The sequence below is a fragment of the Anguilla rostrata genome, chromosome 5 (assembly GCF_018555375.3).
Source record: "Anguilla rostrata isolate EN2019 chromosome 5, ASM1855537v3, whole genome shotgun sequence".
NCBI lineage: Eukaryota > Metazoa > Chordata > Actinopteri > Anguilliformes > Anguillidae > Anguilla > Anguilla rostrata.
Genome location: NC_057937.1, coordinates 1,563,409 through 1,590,421, shown reverse-complemented (window position 1 = coordinate 1,590,421; position 27,013 = coordinate 1,563,409). Strand labels below are relative to the sequence as shown.

The following is a 27,013-nucleotide window of genomic DNA, read 5'->3' as shown; positions in this document are numbered from 1 at the left end:
CCAGTCCTGTACTAAAGAATAGCATTACATCAATAATTCAAAAGTAGGAAATACATGTGAATTACGGAAAATATTTGTCGCCATAGTTTAATTAAATGTGTTACAAGCCTGAACCCAAGCAAAGATCATTCCCACAACACCATGCTCTGTGTTACGCATGTTTAGAGAATGGGCCTTCTGTTTAATCATTATTGGAAGACATTGAAAACATGAAGCAGAGTAGGTGGATCGATTGTTCATCTAAAAACACAGAAGTTACATAAAGAGAGTACAGATCTGTAAAATTTCTTAGCTATTCTGTAAATTGGTCTGTGAAAAGTAGATACAAGAATGTTATGTGAATGTGGACGCTTGTCTTTGACAAATAAAGACTCTTAAAATGGTGACTGTTATTTGTGTAGTTCTAATCCTGTGAGAATTAAGTAATTGGGTGTGTGGAGAAAACGACACCTGTAAGGACAGCCTGTGGAATAGGCCTCCAATAGTGATCATTCGTGAAATACTGTGATGTGGCAACGGCAAATGTAACTTCCTTTACATTAAGTATCCAGGCACTTCAGGAACATCGTTGAATTTATATACTGTACTATCTGGTCCACTTATTTCGTCAGGGATATGTAGTTGAGGTGTGGTACTTGGGGGAGAAAAAAAAAATTAATGTTACGCACTCTCTTTACTTTGACTTTTACTCTTGCCACTGAAATTGACAAAATGTATTGTTCTATTAGAATGTGAACCTTGTTTAACAAAAAGGCTTTACAGCGGGGTTTTCTTCTATAGTTTGCCAGTAGATGGTGCTAAGTCAATTTAGTACGACCGCATATGCAATTCAAACTTTCAAGTTCAGACACATTAACTTAAAGAAAACAAACAAAAAAATTGGTTATATTTCATTTTGTTGTCTTAATGCCACGCCTTATACAAGTGCACCTTCGAGAATGTTTACTTTACAAAAATGGAAATCCATGGTACATTTATTCATCTTTAGTCTATATCTAAAACTAAAGCCGTTTATTATCTGTATTTTCTTATTTGCGGTCTCTGAATCTGTTTTTGTAAGTAAATTATTCCCAAATAAACACAGTTTACTGTTTTGTGACCCACGGGAGGGAAGACTGAGCCCTCCGTAATTTCTGGGAAAAGGGGGAGTCCGCTGGGCGATGTGACGTCACGGATTCGGTGTCACTCTCTGGCAGGCTACGAAAGACTGACCTGGATCTCAAGCTGAGAAACACGGGACTGCTCATATCAAAACACAATCAAATTATAGCCGAGGAGGCGGCCAGCTTTATCGTAACGTTATTCCTAACGTTTTATCTCTCTAACCTACGAACCGCTTGTTCCAAGAAGGACGCTGGAGGAGTGGGGAGAAGCCGAGCTGTGTCTAATTTAAACGCTTAGCTGGCTGAGTACTTCAGGGAGAGAGGTTAGCTAGCCAGCGGAGCTACTGTCAGCACAGCTTGCATTGAGCAAATAGCTGCAGAGCAGTAACCATTGTGCGGTGTTATATTGACTGGGCCTGGCTCCGTCCTACCACTGAGCATATTAAACTCAGGAAGGTAAGATTCCTATTTCTTTCTGATTTAATAATTTGTGTTGGTGGCGTTTTTCACCGAACCAGCCCTAGCTAACGATAGCTATGGCGATCGTCATCTCGGTGTGTTCACAGGATGGCTTGCTAGCTAGCCAGCTAACGTTAGCTATCTGGCTTAGCCTACCTGCTACGTCGTGTGCGATTTTTAGCATAACACACAATTGGTCACCGTTAACTTACTGCATTAATTAGCTGCTAGTTATGCTACGTATATCTGTTGGTTTTCGTATCTTAATTTATTGAAGTAGGAGCACATTTCCTCCCAAAACGCTGGCAATCAAAGAAACCATCTATTACTAATTGACCACTGACTAGCTGTAACGTTGCGCGTTAGCTGGAGTAACTGGTTGGTTTGAATATTGCTTTGGTTGGGTGAATCATTGTTAGGCTAACATTGGATCATTTCTATATTGTGACTGGCAGGACAGTGTAACTAGTACTAGGCTAGTTGTAATCCCGCTTGTTTGCTTGATGGCTAAAGTTATCTTGCTAACACTACCCGAGCAATGTCTGCGGAGGTCGGGTCATCCGCGCAACATTGTTTCATAGCTTGTTATTTGATAGCAAACGTTATTCAAGTTATCCAGCGTTAGCAAAGCATTAAGCATCTAAAACATCACGAGAGCGTTCCGAGTTCAGCTCATTTACATAGCAATGTAAGTTAGATGGCTAAGGAGCCGGCCTGTTTGCTAACTGTTAGCTACTTTGATAATTTTCCCATTGTTTGATCTTGGCAGTGGGAGGTCGTAAACATGACAGCGAGGCCTGACAATTTAAAGTGTATGTAGCAAGCTCGATAGTCCCTATTGCTGGCGACTCATTCAGCTGCAATACGTGGTGAAACAATAGCGCCGTTAGGTGAACGTCAGCCGTGTTTTCTGATAGTATAGCAACTGCCGTTTTGACAACAGTCAGGATTAGTCTATGTCAACAGGGAACCAGTGTTAGGGCTAACTTAGCTAATCAAGTAACGTTAGCCAACTCTAGTCATGATATTGTTCGTAAGCAGCAATATATCCAGGACTGGTTTAGTGCGCTCATGTTTTCTTTTTGCACGAGTCAATATTTAACAGACTTCTGGTAAGATACTGAATTAAATGCACCTGCAATTGATGGAAATAATTTGACAGGGAGCATTGTATAGCCGTCAGCATTTATAGCATTGTAAAGCCGCGCTTCATTTGCATTGCTGATGATCATCAAAGGATCAGCCGTGTACCCAATAACGTTATCCTCAGGCTTCGCGAGTCTCGTGCAATCTGTGTATATCTAAGACTATTCGCGAATATAGTGTGTTCTTAGATGCCTTGTCGTGGCATTTGAAGGGAAAACATGAACAATCTTTGTCTCATGAAATTCTTTTAACACGCTTGGCAAAATATGGTTTCGTTGGCGGGCAGTCATGTGATCCGTGGCGTAACATTCTGAGGCTGAAATTAATTGTTGAAAAGCGTGCAGTCCACAATGACCGAGCCATATCTATAATCCGCTTTTGAACATTTATTGTAACTTAAAAGTGCTTGATGATTTACTTGCTCTAATGTAGTGGAGGGCTCCAATTCTGCTTCCCACAATGTCACTTTATTAAATATTGTCCACACATGCCACCTATCATAAATGTTAGTTCAGCTGTAAGAAGGATCATTTCACATTTTACGGTTTCCAGATGTGGAAAGTCTGTTGCACTGAGACAGTGACACCTGCGCACTTTATAATCGGGGATCTCCCGGGGAAGGCGCGCACAATCGCGCTGTCACTCAAATTGTGATAGGCGGGGTCTGGTGCCGTGGGCGGGCCTTGGCGCCTTGCGTCAGATTAGGCTGTGGAAATTACAGCAGTACTATAAATCCATGGGAGTGGAGCAAGTTCCTTTAAGAACAACAACCAAAAAAAAAAAAAAAACTGAATCATGTTATGGGCTGCTTGCATAAACAGGAAATAGCTTTTTTTTTGTTGTTGTTAAAATTTTGAACAGGAGGCAGTGTGTATTGAGAAGCACTCAAATGGGACCTAAATCTTGATTACCGTAGCACAGTAGAAGGCCCTGTTTATTGGCAGCAGGGATGTTTTTTCTGTCTCTGAGGCAGTTGGGATGGCTTCACTGTTTGAAGCAGATTAGCAGTTGAGGTGGATTTACATGTGGGTGCAGTTTGGCTGATGCTAATGCACTGAGGCTTCTGTCCGCTGTTGCAGTTGATATGCTGAACGCCTCTGACAGTGCTAAAGTCCTGCCTGGCCAGCTTCCCTGGACCGATTGCAGGATACCCTCCGTGGCTGTTCGTTTTTGTTCCAGTGTGTCTTTTTTTTGGTGCCACAATCATATTTTGGAAAGTGCGGAGGAGAAGCTCTCCAGGTCAGGCAGCTTGAGCCTCTATCGAGGCCGAAGAGCTCCTTTAGAGAGTTTAAAATGACCTGCGAACCCCTGGACCCACTGAGCCGCTTCCTTCTGAAGCGCTAGCGGTTCGAGAGGTTAATTATAATGAGAGCGGAGTGCGCAGCAGCTGAGGTTGGAGCGTGCGTCTCTCGTCTCTCTCCGTTTTCAGCGGAGAAGGCGCTGGTTTTGCGCTTACTGCTGATTTCTGCTGTGTTATGAAAGCTGTGCGGAGCAGAGTGGTGGTCAGGGAGAAGGGGAGCCCTGCAGTGCAGTGTGCGATGCGTACGCCCCCCCCCCCCGGCCTTGGCAGCGTCCCGTTTGCGGGGGGTGTTTGTGTGTACGCGCGCCCTGGCGATGGCGACTGCGGAGCGGTTTTTGGCAGAGCGGTGCCCGTCACAGGAAGGGAGCGGGGCAGTTCTGCTGAACTCTGAGCGGAGGGGGGGGAGCGAGCGAACCGCCAGCCCAGCTCGGCCTCTACCCACAATGCATCTGGCCCTCGCAGGCCCCGTGCTGTGGGGATCAGCTGACTGTGTTTTTCCTCAGGTTCTGTGTTCCTGTGTCTTCTTTATTCCCAGGCATTCCTGGGCAGGTCTGTCATTTGCACTCAAAATGAACACCCTAGTCTAACCCTGAAAAGAGTGATTAGCATTGTATTGACAGTGTTCCTTCAGAAGGAGGTTCCAGTACAGATTCAGGTTTATGCTGCGCTGGAAAATGATGCTTCACAATAGGTACAGTTTTCACAGTTGTGCTCCCTCCAGAGGGAAAGCTGTGTCTGAATGCTGATTGGCTGTTTCCTGGAATGCTCTGCTCTGCTCTCTCTGGCTCAAACGAGGGTCTGGATCCTCTTGGAGAGACCCGGTCCAGCCCTGACTGTCGGGGGGCAGTCCTACAGCGGCATTACCCCCCCGGCCGTATGGTGTCCCCGCCCGCGTAGCTGCTCTGCCTCCCTCCCTCCCGCTCGGGGTGGGTGGGGGTGGGGCGTTGCCGTGGTGACCAGGAGGCGGCAGAGATCAGAGGGAGCGTGGGGAGCGCACGGCGGGCTCTGGAACAGAGGCCCGTTTGTTATCGCGGCCCAGGTGCGGCCGTCGCCGTGCGCAACGCCGCGGATGAGCTCCCGCGAGCCGAGCCGAGCCGAGCGGCGCGTAGCGGGGGATCAGCGCGTGCCCCGGGCGGCGGCTGTGCTCTCCGGCATCGCCAGCTGTTCTCCGCGCGCGTCACCGTCCCCCAAACCCTCCACCGCTCTGAACAAGCCCTCCGGCTGCAGCCTGCGCAGCCTGCCTGCGCAGCCTGCCTCCGCCTGATCTGTGGACTGATCTCAGTTTCTGCGCAGCCTGCCTCCGTCTGATCTGTGGGCTGATCTCAGTTTCTGCGCAGCCTGCCTCCGTCTGATCTGTGGGCTGATCTCAGTTTCTGCGCAGCCTGCCTCCGTCTGATCTGTGGGCTGATCTCAGTTTCTGCGCAGCCTGCCTCCGTCTGATCTGTGGGCTGATCTCAGTTTCTGCGCAGCCTGCCTCCGCCTGATCTGTGGACTGATCTCAGTTTCTGTGCGCCTGTTCGATCGGCCCAGAGGATTTTTATTTGCGATTAAGGATATTTTATATATCTGAAGGGGTTTCTGGAAACCTTCCAGCTCGTCATTGGCTGTTATCGGAGCATTCACGGTTTGAAGTCTGAAGTGAGAAAGCATATTTCAGATAACTCCCAGAAGCAGTGTATTAGTGGAATAAACATGCTAGTGGCTGTTGTGATTTTGAAGCAGTAAACTCAGCCGTTAATGCAGTCAGAGTGTAGATACTTATTCTGAAGACAGAGTTCTACTGACTTAGCGCTCCTGTATGTGAGAGGATTTCAGCCCAGATCGGCAGTGAATGTGTAAGGATTTCATGGCTAAACTTTCTCTGCTTCTGTCGGGTCAATCATTACCGTATCCCTCTGCGCCATAGCGACAGCCAACACAGAGCTGCGTGTGCCAGACTGCAGGTTTCATACGGTGAGATGCGTATGACTGACAGGAAGTGGCTTGAAGCTTTTTTAGGGTCCTTTTGTGGAACCTTCCGGCTGGTTTTCCCTTCTGCGTGGCGGCACAGCGGCAGGCTGTGGGTGGAGTCTGAGCTCATGGTGCTGAAATAGGACCCGGCTCGCCCTGGCCCGAGGATCCCTCCGCATGTGGGATGTGTTTGTTTCTCTGTTTATTCACAAGATGCTCATCTGTTGTTTTTTCCACAGTCCTCTGGTGCTTCGCCCCTCGCAGCTAAGAGCTTTAGAGCCGCTTGGGCTTCTGTGGCTAAATTTAAATCAGGCCGCTGAGAATGCATTTCAGGCCTCAGACTCAAACCCACTGCATTCAGTGACCCTGACCAATCAGGGGAATGGTGGCGAATCTGCAGTGATGTCAGCCGGGGATGTGACGTTCCCAGATTTGTCCCAGATTTTCCCTGGTCCATCTGGGAATACTGTTTCTCTGACCCCAAATGCGCCCTAGGGGGGTGGCACTCGTGTTTGCCTTTGACCTTTAACCCCCTCTGCTGTTCTCAGCTTTCAGAGTGTAAGGGCTGTGTGCATGTGACATCCACGGTCCCCTGCACGCCCGACTCCGAAATACAGCGCCTGTGTTTCAGCATAACAGTCTAAATTAAAGAAAAGCCACAGCACCCGTGGACAGTGGCCGTTGGGTCATGGGGAAAATGTCACTGCTCTGACGGGGGGGGGGGAGGGGGGGATTTCCTGTTCAGATCTGTGACTCGGTCAGCTGTGCTGTACCCGTGCGATAGTGAGGGTGGCTAATGCTTCGTACCCGTGGGTGAAAAGTGAAAGTATTTCAGCAGGAAGGTAAAGGATGTGCCCGGGCAATCCTTATCCCATGTGCATCTCCCAGTCTCTGCTCCAGCGCAAGCCCTGAGCTACGTGCTCCTGCAGAGCTATCTCCCAGTCTCTGCTCCAGCGCAAGCCCTGAGCTACGTGCTCCTGCAGAGCTATCTCCCAGTCTCTGCTCCAGCTGAAGCCCTGAGCTACGTGCTCCTGCAGAACTATCTCCCAGTCTCTGCTCCAGCTGAAGCCCTGAGCTACGTGCTTCTGCAGAACTATCTCCCAGTCTCTGCTCCAGCGCAAGCCCTGAGCTACGTGCTCCTGCAGAGCTATCTCCCAGTCTCTGCTCCAGCGCAAGCCCTGAGCTACGTGCTCCTGCAGAGCTATCTCCCAGTCTCTGCTCCAGCTGAAGCCCTGAGCTACGTGCTCCTGCAGAGCTATCTCCCAGTCTCTGCTCCAGCGCAAGCCCTGAGCTACGTGCTCCTGCAGAGCTATCTCCCACTCTGCCAGCGAAGCCTGCTACGTGCTCCTGCAGATCTATCTCCCAGCCTCTGCTCCAGCTGAAGCCCTGAGCTACGTGCTCCTGCAGAGCTATCTCCCAGTCTCTGCTCCAGCTGAAGCCCTGAGCTACGTGCTCCTGCAGAACTGAATGTACAGCCTGGGCCTTCAGAGCCGTCGAGCTGGTTTAGAACAGAGACACAGACGCTCGCTCTGTTTTCTAAGGGAAGTGAAAGCTGAATTATCTGAGTCTCAGTGCTGCTTGTGTGGGGTGTGTGCCATCTTTCCCAGTGTCCTCTGTGCTGATTTTCAGGATGTGAGTATTAGTTTAATTTTGACCTGAATGAAGAACTCTGTCTTACAAACTGGAATAATCAGATAATGACATGATGAAAGACTTTTAAAAATCACCACAAAAAATTCCCGCTCTTTCCTGCTCAGCTGTGCTGCTGCCTTCGTATCCCATGAAGCATTGCAGCTTCCCGAGTGATGCAGCAGACCGATGCATCATCACAGTCAGCATCACAGGACGAGCGGTGGAAATTCTATTATACAATTCTACAAGTAAGAAGAGGATAAAATGTAAACTTCCTGCAGACATCCAAATAGTATCAGCTTGGCCAGAAACACAAGCGCTGAGCCCGCCCCCCTGCACCCCTCCACCCCGCCGCTCGCGCTGCGTGTTCTGCTCTCTCTCTCTCAGGCGTTTAGTCTCCTCTCAGCTCTGCTTGGCCTCGGGCGCGAGTCGCCATGGCCCCTTACTGCGGGAGGCAGGCCCTGCACACGCCTCACAAAGAGGTCGCACGCGGTGCTCGGGTCGCATGTGTCAGCCCTCAGCGTCGCCGGGTCAGCCTCCGAGTGCCGTGGTGATACAGCCCTCCGAGGGTCGCCGTGGTGATGCAGCCCTCCGAGGGTCGCCATGGTGATACAGCCCTCCGAGGGTCGCCGTGGTGATATGACTCCAGTGACCTACTGGACTGAGCACCATAGAGCGTTGGCCTTAGCACTGAAGGGAACAATGCTGTCACTGCTGTCTGTTTGGTACAACAGTTTCCTGTCCCTTTGCAGTGGAATACTATCTGATCTGTAAAGGATAATTGGGTAATTCCGCTATTATTTAAAGACTTAATGTTAAAGTATGTGTAAAATTTCCAGCTCTTGTCAGAGATTTTTAATGGGGCGGATTTAATAGCATTTGGGGGCCTGTTCCTCCTCTTCTAGCTGCTCAGTCATGTTTCCTCTGCTTGCACTTGCATTGAATGTGGCTGGTTCTGATAAAGCAAACCTCAGCTTCAGAAGCTCTGGTTTGCTGGTAGAAAACGCTGGTTGAGAATGAGCATGAGATGAGTTCAGCTGAAGCTTCAGGGTGCTTCAGCCTCCCCCAGAACGCGGCAGATTCAGGAGGAGGTGCTGTCTCTCTGGACTGCATCTAGAGACAGACTGAACTGTCCCGGCTTTAGACTTTGGGCAGATCCTTGCAGCGCAAAAGTGCTTCTATCGACCAGCGGAATATTCCAGTGTGCAGAAGCTCCTGTGTTCCAGGAGAGGATCAATCTTTAAAATAACTACTGAGCTCTTTTTTGTTAGCAGTTGAAAGGATATCAGTTGCCCAAAAGCATACTTTTAGAGAAACAGATATGAGTGTGGTTTGATTGATTTATGTGCTCAGAGGTTTACCAGCAGGACTGTCTTATCCAATGGGAGAACAATAGGGTGGAGCTTCTGTCTTTAGTTTCCTCAGTCTCCTCAGTTTTTTCCAAAAAAAGTCTGGCAAGTGAGAGGATCTTATAGAAGCTTCACAGTGACCGTGTCTGTTATATATTTAATAGTGTGTGTGTGTGTGTGCATTAGGGGGTGTGAGTGTCTGTTAGGGTATGTGTGTGTGTGGTGTTAGAGTGTGTGTATGTGTGTGTTTGTTAGAGTGTGTGTGTGGTACAGTATGTGTGTATTTGTTAGTGTGTGTGTTAGGGTGTGTGTGTGTGTGGCGTTAGAGTATGTGTGTGGTACAGTATGTGTGTGTGTGTTAGAGTGTGTGTGTGGTACAGTATGTGTGTATTTGTTAGTGTGTGTGTTAGGGGGTGTGTGTGTGTGGCGTTAGAGTATTTGTGTGGTACAGTATGTGTGTGTCAGGGTGTGTGTGTTTGTTAGGGTGTGTGTGTGTTTGTTAGAGTATGTGTGTGTATTAGGAGGTGTGTCTCACGCTTGCCGTTGAACAAAGAGCTGCTGTTGTGGAGCATGTGACACTGTCTGGGCCGTCCCTCCCTGCCTGTGTGACCATGTGACCATGTGACCCAGCCCCCTGCAGAAATTGCTGAGTTGCCTACAGGAACGTGGCTTCGCCTGGACAAGGGGAGGGCCTGGAGTCTGTCTGCACTGGGAGGAGAGAGAGAGAGAGAGAGAGAGGGGGGAGACGGAGAGATGGAAGAGAGAGAAGGACAGGGAGGGAGAGAAACAGAGTGAGAGACAGGGAGAAAAAGAGATGGAAGTAAAGAGAGAAATGGAGGGAGAGGAACTAAGCTAGGGAGAGCGAAAGGCAGAGTGAGAGGGGGAGAGAGAGAGGAGAGCAAGAGAGGAGAGCAAGAGAGAGAGAGCCTTATCTGAGCACAGCCTCTGATTGAGTGCAGAGCACCTGGACTCCTCTCCTCTTCCTCTTCCTCTCCCTCTCCTCTCCCTCTCTCCTGGGCCCGGTCCGGACAGGACAGGATGGGACCCCAGGGGACGGTCCCGCAGCGGTGGGGGAGCGAGCCTGTGCTCCTGGCCGGTAGGTGGACGGGACGGGGTGCGGGACGGCGGGTGAGGGAGTGTGCGGTGGTGGAGCGCCGTGAGGCAGGATGGCGGTGTGAGGTCAGAGCCGAGCCGCGCGACACACCGCCCAGCGCTACGTAGCGCTTACCGCGCGGATCTCAGCGGCTGCGAGGGTGAGGCGGCTCGGCTGGCGTGCGTTCACTCTGGTCTCTCTACCGCGCGGTGCCGCCGGGCTGCCTGACACAGGTGCAGTCTGGGACGTTATAGAAATGTAGCGGGCGAAGAACGCGAGGTCGCCCGACCGCAGAGACGCGTGGAGCCGTGTAGCGCACGCCGATATCGCCGGAGTGAGGAATGCCTGCGGAGAGAGGAGTGGGTAGAACGGGTTTGATCTCTCTCGTCGTCTTCTGTTTGTTTTTCTCATCCTGTCCGCAGCGCTGCAGAGTGCTTTAAAAAGTGCAGACTAATTTTTTTATTTTTTCATTTTTTGTGCTTAAAAGGGCGAGTGAATGTTGTTTGGTGCTTTGGTGCTGGAGACGAGCGTGTTCTTGCCCTAGTTTCAGCCTGACCGTACACCACCGTGGCCTAGTTCCTTCCAGATTCTGTTTTTCTTTAATGTCCGCGGCCTTTAAGTGAACTCGGAACATCAGAAGAGCAGGACAGAACCGTAAAGAAGGTTGAGGTACTTTAAGCCCGCAGATTGAAGTTTAGGAGGGAACACATTGAGCTCAGATTGAATCCAGGCTCCGATTCGTTCTCCACGTGGTTTCTCACTGGTGGAGTTGAGGACGGAACACATTGTGCTGGGATTGAATCCAGGCTCGTGTTGCTGTGTGCGGTTACTGTCGATGGCAGACTTCCATCTCAGGCTCGGTGTTGCGTGAGTGTGTAAGGTGTGCTCCAAGCTGCTGCTCAACATGTGAGACAAAACGAGAGTGTGGCAGCTCTGTGTGTGTGTGTGTCTCTCAGTGTGTGTGTGCTCGCCTGTGCATGTATACGTGTGTGTGTGTGTGTGTCTCTCAGTGTGTGTGTGTGTGTGTCTCAGTGTGTGTGTGCACGCCTGTGCATGTATACGTGTGTGTGTGTGTGCGCCTGTGCATGTATACGTGTGTGTGTGTGTGTGTGTGTGTGTGTGTCTCAGTGTGTGTGTGCGCGCCTGTGCATGTATACGTGTGTGTGTGTCTGTGTGTGCCCTCCAAAATCCTGCCCCTCACCACTGGCCTCCTCTTCCTCTGCACTGAAATCTGGGCTGAAATCACTCCTTTCTGTGTTTATTCCAGCAATATCAAGTGGTAAGCTTATAGAAATGAAAGTAGTTGGCAAAAAAATGTCACATTGATGTTAGAATTTGATAGCCTACAAATCACCACTAGCACACAAAGCATGTTCCATACACAGGTGTAGCTTGCAAGATAAGATCATGCATAGCGTGGAAGACTTGCGCATTTCCCCCTGCGAGCATCATGCGTTTGTGTTCGCAATTGTCACCCACTCTCTGTGCTGTAGAATGACTACAAAATCTGCCCTTTTAAAAGCGTCATTCTGTTTCGGTTGGCAGTGGGGTCACACCTGGCCTGTAGTGTGGAGGTTGCGGGGTTAGATCCTGGAGGCAGCGCTGCTGGTGCGTTGTTAAGCCTGTTACTTGAGTAAATAAGGAGCGGTGTGAGTGGGTAAAGTACAGCTCTGTTCATTTCTGGCTAAGGGTGTGTGCTCGGTGCATAAATAATGTCCTGAATCCATTGTGCAGCGCTGGGCAGCCTTTCAGATCAACACAATGGCTGCTCCTGGACCTCTTATTGTCTTTTGTCAGCTTCAAACCCACTGCTTTTGAAGCACTCCTATCAACACACACACATACGCACACAGACAGACGCACACATGCAGACACACACACACATATGTGCACGCACACAAACACAAACACATATATATGCACACAAACACACACAGATGCACATATGCAGACACACACGCGCACGCGCGCATATGCACATGCATGCTCGCTCACTCTTGCAAACACATGCACGCATATGCACACACACTAACTCTCAGTCAAACACATAACGCCTGCGTTAACTCACACAAACACGTCCGCACGGTCAGGATGCGTTTCTTGTCGTTCCTGGTCTCTCCCACCGTTCCTGTCCTCCTGTGTGTTTCTACCCCTCCTTTCCCTTCTACCCTTGCTGTCCCCAGTGTGTGAGCGTCAGAGAGCTTCCAGGGACCCCAGGCTCATTAGCTACAGCCTCTCTCCAGCAGTGAGGGTGGCAGTGTGGGTGTGTCCGCTTGGCAGTACCTAACTGTGATTGGACCAGATGCTCCCTCTGGGCTCCGCCCAGCTGGCCGTTAGTGACCCCGGCTGCACCCCCTTTCTGGGTTTCTTCTTCCCACGATGATGATGGTGGGAGGAAGGACCCTGTTAGTCATCGGCAGTTCTGCGGCCTTTTTCCACAGGAGACACACCCGGTTTTCTTTATTCTCCGTTCCCACATTTCTGTTTTGTGCTCAAATGAAGGGGGTTGCCAAGGGCGTCGCCCAGTAGGAGGTCTGCCAGCGGATTGGGTCACTCCTCTCTGGCCACGACCCCATCTGTCTCCGAGGTTTTATTTAAGGGAGAGATAGCAAAATGGTGTGTGTTCTATAGAGATGTGACTCATGACTCAGGCTTCTCTCCTGCTCGGGGGCCATGTTTACCCTTTTGGTGGGAGTGCAGTGCCTCTGTCCTGGCCAGGCGGTAGTGCTGGACCGTGCGGTACAGACGCTGATGACATCACTGCAGGACTCTCCAGCGTTGTGCGTTTCCCTGCAGCTGAGCTGCTATGGCACCGCTAACTCGCTAGCCCGCTAACCCGCGCACGGCGTAGGTCCAGCCTGCGTAGGCCTGATGCTCGGTCTCAACCGGAGGACCGCTCTTTCTGCAGTCCTGCTGCACTCTAATCCTTCAGACCGCCAGGAAGCCTGACAGGACCTGGATTGCACAGAGCTTCCAAATTCCACCCCCCCCCCCTTCCCCCCCCCTCCCAGCAGACAGTTGAGGGAGGGGACGGATGGGCTGTTTGGCCTCCTCAGGGTTTGTTTTGAGGGAGGGCACTGTCGGAGGAAAGGGGGTGGCTTGTTGTCGGTTGCCATGGCGTTAGCCGTCACAGTTGGCCGGTGATGTGACGGAAACTCTTCCTGTTTGGTTTCTCGGTTCCCCTCTGGCCCGAGGGGGGGAGAGATGAAGCGGGGGCAGTGTCTCCCTTCCCCTCCCGGGGAGGAGGAGCACCCAACGTCCCCGTTGAGACAGTCCCACGATCGTCAGGCCCACGCCGACTCGACACCGGCAGCAAACACAGGCGCATGCTAACCCCTCCCCCTTCTTCCTGCTCTTCTCCTGCAGGGCGAGGTGTGGGACTGCAGTACCGGAGGCTGACACGCGGAGGCGCTGTGGTGCGGAGGCTGGCTGGCTGAATCTTCGCTGAAAGCACGACCCGCTCCCAAGGGAATGCGTCATGACCTCTGTGGTGCTTGTCGATAGCGGAGGATCGGTGGTGGAGTATGTGACCACGGAGCAGGTAAGGGTTCGAGAACACCGGCGGCAGCTGCAGTGAGCTACATGTGACCTAGACGGGCTGCCATCGGTTTGGAAACTGGGTCCATTTCTGCTTTTCTTCCCCCAGTGTCAGTTCAGACAGTGGCAATCGGTCTGTATTATATTAGCCCCTAATAACAGCGTTACATCCTCTTCTTGAAATTAGCCTTCGCCTTTTCATTAATGTGAGTGATTCAATAGGCATAATGTACCCAAATGAAAGTGAGCACCTCCCAGCATGCTTTGCAAATTAAAAGTGGAAGTTGCAGATTTGTGAGCCGGAGATTATTAGTACAGTAAATTTCTGGTGTTAACGCTGGTGAGCCTTTATGCGGTCAGTAATGTTTCAGTAATCAGTGTGGATGATTAGCATGCAGAAAGACATAAGAGTGAAAGGGCCCTCTCAATCTGAAGGAGATCTGTGCGGGAGGTACCGTCGCCAGGCAGAAGCAATCGATAGGCGCCAGAACACAGTGAGCTGGGTGGAGTTCCTGGGAGAGATTGGGTTGCCTGTGTGTGAATGGCACTATTGATGGGGTCCAGCGGGGCCATTTTGTTTCCCTCCGTGTCTCACATGTGCACAGAGCCTCATTCACTCGTGTCACATGACCCAGTGAGCGACACCCCAGAAATGATCGCCTGTTTTGTGTTTCCCTGAAGCCGGGCTTGCGTCTCCACAGTGTGTCTGTGTGTGAGCGTGTGTGTGAGCGTGTATGTGAGCGTCTGTGTGTGAGCATCTGTGTGTGAGCGTGTATGCACGTGCGTTTGTTCAATGTCTGTGTTGGCATACATGCGTGCAGGTGTATGTTTTATGCATACTTGTGGACAAAAATGGATTTTTGTGTGCGTGCTTGGGTGTACGTGCGTGTTTGTGTTTGTGTATGTGTGTGCACGCGCGTACATGTGTTTGTGTGTGTGCTTGGGTGTACATGCGGGTGTGTGTGTGTTTTGTGTGTGCATATGTGAGTTTGAATTTGCACAATGCAACGCATTCCATAGCCCACACATATCAATAGGGATGTGTGTGTGTGTGTGTGCGCGCGCGTGCGGGTGCACATGTGAGTGTGCATGCGTGTGTGAGTGTGAGTGTGCGTGCGTGTGTGTGTGTGTGTGTGTTTGGACTGTTGCAGAAAGCACTGAGCTTATCAGAAAGGGAGTTTGCTTCTGGCTTCTCCTGAGCAGGTTCCTGAGCAGTCTTAACCCTGTAAGGTTTAAGATCACAAATATGCGATTAGAATGTTCTTATCTGAACATTCTACTGCTGATGTCACAATCACTGCTGGTGACTGAAAGCAGTGGAGTTCTAGAACACTGAATTTTGAAAAAACAAACATTCCAGAACACCTGCTCTTTAAAGGTTTAAGGTAGTGTGGAGCAGTGGATAGCAGTGGGAGGACTAGTAGTGGAAACTCAGCTTGTATCTGAAGATTCTGCTGGAGTGAGTGTCGTGAGGACGCTGCTTTCATGGAATCAAATTAGAAATGAGGACATTTCACCACCTTATCCTGAAAAAGTACATCACACTCAAACTGGGTAACAGTCTGTGGATGATGGGGTGTGTGCTAAGCAAGCAGAGCATTTGGGAAACACATTTTTCAGTCTGTGGATGTGCCAAGCTGTGATGCAGCCAAGAATTCATTTTTGGGGGGTGGGGGGAGTGTGAATGATTACTTTACAGATTTTCTGCTAATCCTCTTCCTGTTCATTTATATTTCTAGAGGTGTTTCATGACCTTTTGAAACAAACTTTTGTAAATCACAATGGCTAAAAGCTCATATCAAATGATTAAATTGTAATTTGTTAAGTGTAATTTCCTAATGAATGTGCATATATTTGGAGTCACCCGTGTGAAGGTGTGGGCTGTAGGTCAGTGAAGTTCAGGGCAGAAGAGGCTGTCTCGCCCCCCCCCAGCCACAGCCCAGTAACTCTGCAGGTTTTATTAGGAGACGCAGCTTAATGAAGCCCTTTCTCCTGCCCTCTCCTTCACTGCAGCTGTAATTATGGGACTGAGCCTTTCTCTTTCAAGTTTCAATAAATATTCTGTGAAGGAATTCCAAACTACTTTAGTCAACTCGAACATACACCGAAATACCCTGTAAAGACTCTTTGCATGAGCACATTTCTTGCATTTAACATATATTGAACTTAAAAATGAAAGTTATCATATTGGCCTGACCAATGCTGTGGTGAGTGGGCGGAGTCAGAGCTGTGATGGGCGTGGCCTCTCTCTGCAGGAGGAGGGGCAGTGTGAGGAGGAGTACGACCCGGGGGTGGAGTACCCGGCGGTGATCGTGGAGCCCGTGCCCAGCCCGCGGGGGGAGCAGTGTTTCGCGGCACAGGTGCTGGTGTACGATGACGAGACGTACCTGATGCACGACGTGGCCGAGGAGCAGGAGGTGGAGACGGAGGTGCTGGAGACAGGTAGGAGGAGCCGCACCTCCTTTTACACACACACACACACACACACAAGCCGTAGAGCGTACGCAGGTGGAGGTGGTGGAGACAGGTAGGAGGAGCCGCACCTCCTTTTACACACACACACACACACACACACACAAGCCGTAGAGCGTACGCAGGTGGAGGTGCTGGAGACAGGTAGGAGGGGCCACACCTCCTTTTACACACACACACACACAAGCCGTAGAGCGTACGCAGGTGGAGGTGGTGGAGACAGGTAGGAGGGGCCACACCTCCTTTTACACACACACACACAGGCCACAGAGCATACGCAGGAACTGGAGAGGGTGGGACGGGCCAGGCAGCAAAGCCTAGGAAGTAACGGGAAACAGCCTCTACCGTGCATGCTTTAGGGCAGAGGTGCTTGTGATTGCCCAATGTAATCCACACTGGCAGTGCTCCACCTGGGAATCAAACCTGCAACCTTGGAGTTACAGTCCCAGCTCCCTGACTATTGTTCTGTACAACTGCCAGTTTCTTTTCACTCTGTACACACTGTGAGCTTTTATGCTTCTGTGCCGAGAAAGATTCCATATTGTCTAAAGTTGTTTACTTGACTGCCAAACTGTGAGATTTCTCTGAGGAAGCTGAGAGGGCTCTGCTCGGTGCGCTTCTCGTACCTGCCGCTGAAATCCCGCCAGGTTTGCAGGCCTCGCCAGCCGAGCCCCTCGGCCCGTTAGGCTTCATCGGGCCGGTAGATTAAGGCTGAAATCCGCGCGTTCGCTGCGCTTTAGACTCGGTGTGAAATGAACGCCCGGTGGGCGCTGCGTTTGAGTAGAACAGGAACGGAGCCGTTTATTCAGCGCGTTTCCGTCAACGACCGCCCCTGGAAATAACGTGCCGCGGTCGGGATCGTCGGGCTGGCTTTGTCACTCGTTCCAGGCTGCTGAACTGCGAGTTATGTTTAATAAACAGCGCTGAATACCATTTCAATTACTGGCTCGTACAAGAGCCTGGAGGGAGCTACGCTGCATTACTTCTGTAAACGCTCTTATCGAACGCGCGCACATCCACCCCGACTGACACACGCACATCCACCCCGACTGACACACGCACATCCACCCCGACTGACACACGCACATCCACCCCGACTGACACACGCACATCCACCCCGACTGACACACGCACATCCACCCCGACTGACACACGCACATCCACCCCGACTGACACACGCACATCCACCCCGACTGACACACGCAGCAGTGCTAGGCCTGGCTCAACACCCACAGACCAGCGAGGGCCTATGCTGCATCACTAAAGCAATAATGCAGGCTAACCAAGACCCAGAATACAAATCCAGAATGCATACAGATAACATCCATAACAAGCCCCCCATACAACCCATAAAAACCATGGATTAATACAACTGAATTAACTGCTGCTTTAATATTAGAGTTAGAAGCACATTTCCAGCAATCGTATTGCAACTGACTACCCACACTATAGTAAGTTCAGTCAAATCCAGAGTGGGGTTGAGTGCTTGATGGGTGTAAGAGAGGGCTCTGCTCAACAGGCCCAGGAGAGCCAGTCACTGCTGTGCAGCTCATCTGAGTGTGGGCTCCCTCTTGTGGCCATAAGAAGCACAAGTTCATTTCCAAGTTCTCAAACCAGTCCGCTTTAAATAGGGTGTCAAAGGAGAACTTTAAATATCACAAATAACACTTCGCCATATTTTCTGCCATGTATTTTATCTGCATGATTTAGCAGTATGTGCTTGTCACTCTTACAAGCCAGAACTACAAACCTATTTTTCAATTGACTGTACAGAGAAATACAAACCGTTGTAGGGAGAAATGCTTATTTTCCAAGGAAAGGTTTTTCCCGTTCACTGATACCAAGAATTGTACAGAAGAGCTTTAAGTGTGTGTGTTAAAGTCTGATATCAAATATGATATCAAAGTGTGGTTACTTGAAATTCTTTAAGGATTTCATTGTCATCCTCTGCTGAAAGGATTTGTGTCATCTGTAATATCCGTTTACTTAATTTGTCAGCTGGGTTTTTATTTTAAGATTCACTACTGAAAGGCTCTTGCTCCATAGTTCAGGCTAAATGTATCTATTTTTTAAAATAACCAAGCCTGCATTATTCTCATAAATCTATCATTTATGAGAATAATGCACAGCTGGCTGTGTGGTTGTGTTGGGGCCTTGCCGTTTGGTGGTATTGTCCTTTCAGCTGATGCTGACACACATACATGCTGCATAAAAATATTCATCAGCATATAGCCATACGGGACACTTGGCCAGAGAGGATGTAACTCTCTTATCGCCCTGGTAACCTACGGCACTGTGAGTCCAGACCACAGATAATGTAATAATGGAGGCCATTTGCAGGGGTACACGGAGAACCCTGTTTTACGACCCGTTCCTTTCCTCCCACAGAGGTGGTAATTCTGAGCTCGAGACTGCGGGGGGGAGCAGGACGATGATGGATAATAATAATAACAGATGATGGGTAACAGCACAGCTGGGGGGGTGGTGGGCGGGGGAAGCGAGCCGCACAGCCAGGCTGGTTTAGGCTGGTGGGAAGCTCTGGTGATCACGACCGGTCATGACCAGTTAGAACTGTTAGGCACAAAGGCGTCTTTGTAAACAACGTCCAAATCCCCGCTCCTCGTATTACCCGATGCATCGTCCTATCAGAGAGTGCAGCAGCCCCCCTTAGAGAATGAATTTTACTTGAAAATATTTAGAAGTGAATCACTATTGCAACAATTCAGTGTATTGGCAAGGCAAACTTTATTCTTATACAGTTCTTGGATTGGGCTGTCCCCACAGCCAAGTTTCTACACTGCTCCTCCAACCAATGGGAGAGCAGCATGTAAATCAGCTGCCTTTTTAAAAAAAATTTTATTGTCCATCTGGTTTAGCTGTCAGATAAATTATTGCGTGGCATAATCCTCAACATTCTTAACGTTTTATTAGTGAAGGGTACGGTGGATTTGTGTGTTTCCGTTGTAAATTCTGTTGATGAAATATTTAAGGTCTCTCGTACTGTTTTATGATGCTGTCTCTTAAGCAAAGTCATTTAGAACCATAATTGATGGCATCTAGATAGTAAAGTCTTCAGCAGTGATTTGTCTAGTGCCAGTTAGACTGCAGTCATCTGATGGATTGAGCACTTAAATAAAAAGCTACTAGTGAAACTATCATGGCCTTATAATGGACTAATCCTGACTAACTAGGATCGGTTTGTGGGAAACCTTTTGGCTGTTCAGTAGGGCTGCCACCTGGTAAATCTTGTACTTGTCTCTCAGGGTGGCATTATGGGTGAAATCAAGTGAAACTTGACGTCTGTGTGTTGTGGCTCAAGGAGGACATCTAGTTGCTTACTCAACACACTGCATTTCAGCTAGTCCATGAAGCACAGAGCATGGGTGGTGAAAGGTCACAGGTTCGATCCCTGGGTACAACGGTAGTGCCCCAACTCAGAATAAAACTTGCAGGCTTGTGTTAAAAGCCCAGTTCTTAATACAAAAAATGTGCATCCTAATTAGTTGAGGTGCTGAGCGAAGGGGTCTATAATACATACAAACACTTCTTGTGCAACAGCTGCAGTAGTTCTGTCTGTTTTAAGCCACTTTAGCATTAGCCTTGCAAGCTGAACGGTGGCATAAAGAATTAAGGGAAGCCCATATCCCTGACTAAGCCACCTGACAGGTGTCCAGCCCGGCAACAGCTGGGGCCATAAATATGCACACACATCCCCCCCCCCCCCCCCAAACGCCATCTTTACTCTGCGCACATATACCCATGGCCTGTCAGTTAAGGCTGCAAGTAGGTACTGTAGGTGCGACGAGAAACCCCGACCAGTTGTGTTCCCAGAAAGAGCCCGTTCATCGCTAAGCAACAATGCTTCTTTATGTCCGCGTGCTTTAGAAGGTACTCCGCTTGACGGGCAGAGCGGCAGCTCTAAAGCACTTTGGGACGGAACATAAAAAGTTAGAAAGTATATCTGTCACCTGCAATTTAATAGTTTTCCCAATCCCAGTAATTCGTTTACAATTGCCAAATAACTAGTTGGAGAAATAATTTCCTTCAATTATTAGGATTTTAAAAAATTAAAGTTGGCACTAGTACCGGTCGAAGTCGACACGTGCGTTGTGCCATTTTATCACAAAATCCATCAGTTTACCCGCTAAAAGGTGTGAAAATTAGTTACAGGAAGTGTCAGTTGACTGCTGTCACTTCAGGTTACCCGTGGGCATCTTTTTTTACAGCACGAAGTGATAAGAGATCCTATCAAGATAAAAAGAATGTAACCCAAGGGGGTTATTTCACGGTTCACAACACCCAGATTCCGATTCGGATGTGGTCAGAGTTCTTGGATGTGATTGTGAAAAGACAGCTGGTCTTATGTGCACATTCAGACCTTGATACGGGGCTAAACCAGGAAGTGTGAAATATTCATAGCTATCACATCTGGTCCAGTTGCGGTCCAGATTCATTGCGGTTGTTTCAGTAACGTAAGGATTTTTATGGACTTCTCTTCGTCTGGTTGATCGTACTTTGGTTACTATAAGAAATTGTATCTTTTCAACTTAAGCTTGGTGTACAGACGGAAATTAATGCATTAAAAAAACGACCAAAAATTCGCCTAATTTTAAAATATGTAAACATCTAGTTTGCGGTTGGAAATTTTATTCGGTGAGACAGGAGCTAGGTACTACAAAAGGAGTCGTCCATTATTTAATTAAAATTCACTTACGTTGTACCTACATTTTAAAGTTGATCTACACGTATCGATATATGAATAGTTTTCTAGGTAGCGAGCTACATTGTATTCGTTTGAATGATGTGAAATATTCTGTCTCTATATTAGTCTAAAAGAGAATCACATGTTGCTTATAAAAGTGGTAGTACAAATGCGTGCTAGCCTACATTTTGATGTCGAACTGTCACATTTTCTAGCGGCGACAGAATACCGTTTTCTCTAACTACTTCAGCTAGCACCGTTAGCCATCGAATGGCAGGCAAGTGCTTCCGAGCCGAGGATTTCCTGTGTTTAGCGCGGAAGGATCGCGGTAGTGTGGGTAGTAGGTTCTGTGTTTGGCCGAATTTAAGGTGATTTCCTGTGGCAGCGGAGTGATCTCAATTGTGCCCCTCTATGCATTTCAATGTAACTCAATGTGAATCTGAAGCTCTGGAAGAACATGGCGACTTCACTGCATGAGGGACCCGCTAACCAGCTCGATCTGCTCATTAGAGCAGGTAATTTCTGGCGTACTCGCTTTCCTACTCTGAACGCGCTTGCTTTCGATTGCTGCGCGCCTTTGGCGGACTACCGCGTCCCCTTTCGTGCAGTTGTTGTCTGAAGTAATGGAGGGCAAATCAGGAAGTGATCACCTTGGTTAGCAACCTGCATGGCGTTCCTTGCTTTTCCTGTATCTGAGATGGATAAAAAATATTTCAGCGCGTTATTAGAATGCAGTGTGTTGTACAAACATACCCACGTGTCCAGTCGCATTGTCAACAGTCTAAACCGAAGAGTGTATCTTCTACTTCTGTAGATTTTATTAGCTAACGGGTAATGAGATTGTGCGCTCCTGGGAAACCAGGAAGTGTATGAGATGTTGTCTTTCCTACGTCTTTGCCACGCTGTCTGATTCAGAAGGACGTGCAGCTTTGATTGTCCCGTTTTATTGAACTGTAGTAACAAATGCTGTTGTGTGTTGTTAATTACGCACGATCTGTCTTAGCATTGACAAAGCTATCTGTTGTATTTAAATGCTGCGGTTCATTTTATTTTATTTTTTGCCAGCCCGCTAACTATCTAGCGTTAGCAAGCCCACCAGCTAGATAGATTTCCCAGGTTAAATAAATGTGATTTTACCGTTCACTGTGGATATATTGGAAGTAATAAATGTGACATTCCTGTTCGGGTCCAGACTGTGAATATACTCTCAGTTTAAATTTTTCGATTTCCTTAGTGCTGGCTAGCGGATCCTTTTTTTATCCGTTAGCTTGCATTCGTTACTGCATTAGCTGGCTGAGAAACCTGGGACTTTTAGGTAATATTTTTTCTGTCCAACCATTAATTCGAATTCAACATACTTAGCTCAAATTTTAATTGCTTTTTTTGTGGGTCAAATGTATGGTTTTGTACACTTCACTTGGCAATGAAACGAAATGATTTTTAGACTATTTGCAGCAAGCTATTTTTGATGGCGGAAGCACTGTGATCCGCCCGGGAGGTTGTCCTCGTGATTGACAGCTCCGTGTGTCCAATAGCTTCGCGCGTATGTTCGAATTCCGTAACACAGCCAATGGGTAAGCATCAGGCGAATGGTGGAAAGAAGAAAACTAGCCAATGGCTCTGGGGGCGGGGATTGAGTGACAGGGAGCTCGGAGGTGTCTTCGGAGGGAACTGGAGGGAAAGAGTAGAGTGTAAACACGGAAGTCATAAGGGACAGCACTACTTTTTTGTAGGGACCGCTATACCCGGTACAGTTAAATAGTGCCAAGCATACTTTTCTGATAATATACAAATCATTTTGCATTATAGATGCTGTTTGACAGTTTTGATGCGTTTTATAGAAATAAATTAAGAACTTAAAAGGGAATGATCAAGTTGTAAGAGTCGATGTTAAGCCTACAGTCTTCTGTTTCTGTAATTTACTGTGAACTATCAGCTGTCAAGGTAATCTTCGTGGCTTCTGGTATAAAATTTAAGTACATCTTTTTCATCTGGATGCACCCTGCCGCATGTTTTAAAATACACAACATTAAGCGGCATATTAACAACGCCGTGAGTGCTAATTATCTATTGTTTTTCTCTCATACGGTTAGTGTAAATCAGAATTAAGTATTTCACCGTGCTTAATTGTCACACCGCTGTCATAGCTCGATGCATGCGGTGCCTGTCAAGAGTTGATAAAACACGAGCCGCCAGGTCCGTTGTCTTCCTAAATTAGCTCGTTATATTCATAGTGACTTGTTAGTTGTATTCACTGGTTCGTAAAGCTGGGTGTTGCGCCGCGTCCAGATTTGTAATGGGCCCGTGTCCCGTTCTACGGAGAGCGCTATCTGCAGCATGAAGCGTGTTTTCTGGGTAGGTGAAGGGGGGTGGTTGGCTGCCGTTCGCCTAAAGATAGCCCCTCTGCTATAGATAACCAAACAAGGCCAGAGCGGCCGCTAAACGGAGGTGTTGATGTGCTGATTGAGGAGAACAGGTGGCCACGCTACCCAGCACGAGAGAGAGGAAGGCATGCACGAGAACTCCCGACTGCCCTGCGATTGGGGGGGGTGTATGGTGAATGGACAAAGAAGCTGTCTAAAGCTGTAACTTTAAAGTGGTAGAAGCCAATCTAAACATGCATGACATGACTTGAGTGTCCTATCTATAGTCCATAGAACTGTAGAAGATATTATGAACAAGCTTGTAACTGCAAATGAAAAAAAAAAAATGGCTGGTACCACAAGTTTATTTTTGATCCTTTTTTCCATTTCACTGTTCCAAAACTTGTTCTTAGACATAAAATCTCTAATATTTCTCTCATTCATATAAATTATTTATAATAATATTTCAATATTTCAAAGTACCGTGTGCCTTTTTTTTGCCTGGCTGACACCAGCAGTCAGACATTTTTGACAGCAGTACTGTGATATTTCATTTGGTGCAGTGACAGTGCTTCTGAAAAGCTCTCCTGCCTAACAGCCTTTTAAATGTATTCATATATGCAACATTAGTCATACTGTTATTCATTCTGGACAGATGCTGGAAATGAAGCTTTAATTCATTGAACCCATTGTGTTTATGCAATGTAGCAGTGGTCAGCGTGTGTTAGACCTGTTTTAATTTCCTACAGGGTGGCAGTGTAGTATTATGGGTAAGGTGCTGGTTTTGTAACCTAAAGGCCACAGGTTTGATTCCCGGGTAGGACACTGCCGTTGTACCCTTGAGCTAGGTGCTTAACCTGCATTCCTTCAGTATATATCCAGCTGTATAAATGGATGCAATGTAAAAGCTGTGTAAATGTTGTGTAAGTCGCTCTGGATAAGAGCGTCTGCTAAATGCCTGTAATGCAATGTTTTGCTAGCCACAGAGTGGTCTCAGTGAGTGATGCAGTGCGTGTGTGACATCCCTCTGTTCATCCCTCTGCTCATCCCTCCTCTCATCCCTCTGTTCATCCTTCTCATCCCTCTGCTCATCCCTTTGTTCATCCCTCTGTTTCTCCCCCTGTTCATCCCTCTGTTCATCCGTCTGTTCATGGCTCTGCTCATTCCTCTGCTCATCCCTCCTTCTCTCTCTCTCTCTCTCTCAGTGGAGGCGTCGGTCCATGGCAGTAATGTCCACTGCTCAGATAAGACCATCGAGGCGGCGGAGGCCCTTCTGCACATGGACTCTCCCAGCAGCCTCAGGGGCGACCGCAGCCCAGGTGAGGGTCCCGCCCCGAACCCGCACCTCAGCAGCGACACCGCCTTTATCGCCTGCCACTGCGCAATGTGGCGTTAGCACTACCGTCCAGGGGCCCCCGCGTCCAGGGGCCCCCGCGTCCAGGGGCCCCCGCGTCCAGGGGCCCGCGTCCAGGGGCCCGCGTTCAGGGGCCCCCGCGTTCAGGGGCCGCGTCCAGGGCCCGCGTTTAGGGGCCCGCGTCCAGGGCCCGTTCAGGGCCCGCGTCCAGGGGCCCGCGTTCAGGGGCCCCCGCGTTCAGGGGCCCGCGTTCAGGGCGTGTTTCAGGGCGAGGTTACACGTGTTTATGTTACACCAGGCACCTGCTGGGGCCTAACACATTGCAAGGTGGGACTTGGAACTTTCCCGCTCAAACGTGTTGGTCTCAATAAAGATTACTGACAGGGAAAAAAGAACATGAATCTGTAATTAGTTTCTCTATGTTTTGCCATTTCAGAGTGACTGACTGAGTGACTGACTGACTGTGTGTATCATGCTACTCCATTGGCCACTGCAATCCTGACTGTGTATATTATGCTACTCCATTGGTCATGGTAATCCAGACTGAACTGCCAGTCCCGAATCTGTTTCCTTGTTCATTTTTTCCCACAGCTGGTTAATGGCTAATGGGTAGAGCACACAAATCGTGTCGCCTGTCAGGGGCGTGTCTGTCCTTGTGAAACACCAGCAGGACAGGAGCCAATCAGCTGGGTGGACCTGAGAATGTTCAGCAGCATTCTGCACTTACTGTAGCATAGCCCTCAGACCGTCCCCCAGACACGCACACAGCGTCACGAGTTCAGTGTTCAGAGTGCATCTGTGCTCAGCAGGGTTATTTCTGAGCGCGTCTGCGTTCGGGAATATTTGGAAGTGGACGTAGGTAATGTGACCTCTTCTAAATTCTCAGCTGCCTGGAATGACGACACTGACATGCTGAGTGATTGATCAGTGTGATTGATACGCTGAAATGTGGTCAGGTAAATAGATAGGTGTCTTGGGGTTTAGCAAGCTACGTGCATTGTGGAACAATATAACACGTGACACAATTTTAAAATTTTGGTGCTGCAGTAGTTTTATGCTACCCCCCAGTAAAAGCGCTGTCTTGTCTCCGCGCAGTGGAGGTGTTCGTGCCGCCCTGCGTCACCACGCCCGAGTTCATCCACGCGGCCATGCGGCCGGACGTGATGACGGAGACGGTGGTGGAGGTGTCCACCGAGGAGAGCGAGCCCATGGAGGTGTGCGCCGTCCTGGAGGCCCCGGAGAGCGAGCCGGTCCGCAAGAAGAAAGGTGGGCGGGGCGCGGGCGGGGCGCGGGCGGGGCGGGGCGCGGGCGGGGCCTACGGCTGAATCACACCTGCCTGGTGTTCCCTTAGAGGTGTAAGATCAGACATGTGTGATTGGAATGTTCTTAGCTGAACGTTCTAATGCTGATGTCACAATCACTGCTGGTGACTGAGAGCAACGGAGTTCTAGAACACTGACTTGGAATTTTGGAAAAAAGAACACTCCAAAAAACAGAAAAGGGGTGTGAAATCATTGCTTTCACAGGACGTTTCAGTAGCGCCTGGTTCCTGTGTCCAGGGTTTGTTTCCTACATACTTCACTTTGCACCCCTGAGAGAAAACGGGTCCAGCAGTACAGCTGGGTATCACCACACTGTTGTGTGACAGTTTAAAGTAATAATGATGTTTAATAATCTGTAATTATGATGTATTTGCTAGGCTGTAGCATCAGAGAGGCTCCACAGTGCTCAGTATTGTTGTACAGCTTCTGTCCATTTGTGTTTAAAGTGGGGAGGAAGCCAAAGACGCATCAGTCAGCAGTGTCCAACGGCTCTCCTGATCTGGGCATGAAGAAGAAACCCAGAGAAGGGAAGGGTGAGTGAGTTCAGCCGACAGAGCGACTCTGAGGGACTCGCACAGCTCACATTCTCTTACATACACAGCTCACATTCTCTTACACACACAGCTCACATTCTCTTACACACACAGCTCACATTCTCTTACATACACAGCTCACATTCTCTTACACACACAGCTCACATTCTCTTACATACACAGATGGGCATTTACTGAAGACACTCAGCTTAACCTTATAAGGTGTGAGGTCACACACATGTGATTAGAATGTTCTTAACTGAACATTCTAATGCTGATGTCACAATCACTACTGGTGACTGAAAGCAGTGGAGTTCTAGAACACTGACTGAGAATTTTGAAAAGAACTTTCAAAAAACCGTGCTATTCAAAGGGGTGAGTACTTTTCTAAAGTGTAACTGTCTGAGCCTGTGGTCCATGGCTGCCGTTCACAGGTAACACCACGTACCTGTGGGAGTTCCTGCTGGACCTCCTCCAGGACAAGAACACCTGCCCCAGGTACATAAAGTGGACGCAGAGGGAGAAGGGCATCTTCAAGCTGGTGGACTCCAAGGCTGTTTCCAAGCTGTGGGGGAAGCACAAAAACAAGCCAGACATGAACTACGAGACCATGGGGCGGGCGCTGAGGTACGCTGTCCCGCCAGAGCGAGAAACGCCCGCTATCTCTGCTCTGCAGGGCGGGGTCGAACCCCAACCCT

General features: G+C 48.9%; 1 protein-coding gene across 4 annotated transcripts in view; it reads left to right on the top strand.

The window, feature by feature from the left end:
• The first annotated feature begins 1,179 nt into the window (after window positions 1–1,179).
• LOC135254414 (ETS-related transcription factor Elf-2-like) overlaps window positions 1,180–27,013 on the top strand; it is a 28,363-nt gene continuing 2,529 nt past the window's right edge. The window contains exons 1-7 of one of the 4 annotated variants that reach the window (XM_064334527.1): window positions 1,180–1,559; window positions 13,399–13,573; window positions 15,825–16,011; window positions 24,312–24,425; window positions 25,556–25,726; window positions 26,229–26,315; window positions 26,750–26,942. In XM_064334527.1, the coding sequence (XP_064190597.1) occupies window positions 13,511–13,573; window positions 15,825–16,011; window positions 24,312–24,425; window positions 25,556–25,726; window positions 26,229–26,315; window positions 26,750–26,942 (815 nt within the window). In that variant the 5' untranslated portion in view covers window positions 1,180–1,559; window positions 13,399–13,510. Of the gene's footprint in view, window positions 1,560–9,534; window positions 10,036–13,398; window positions 13,574–15,824; window positions 16,012–16,174; window positions 16,186–19,994; window positions 21,259–24,311; window positions 24,426–25,555; window positions 25,727–26,228; window positions 26,316–26,749; window positions 26,943–27,013 lie in introns of those variants that run through there. The other 3 variants (XM_064334528.1, XM_064334530.1, XM_064334529.1) reach the window with 3 other exon arrangements.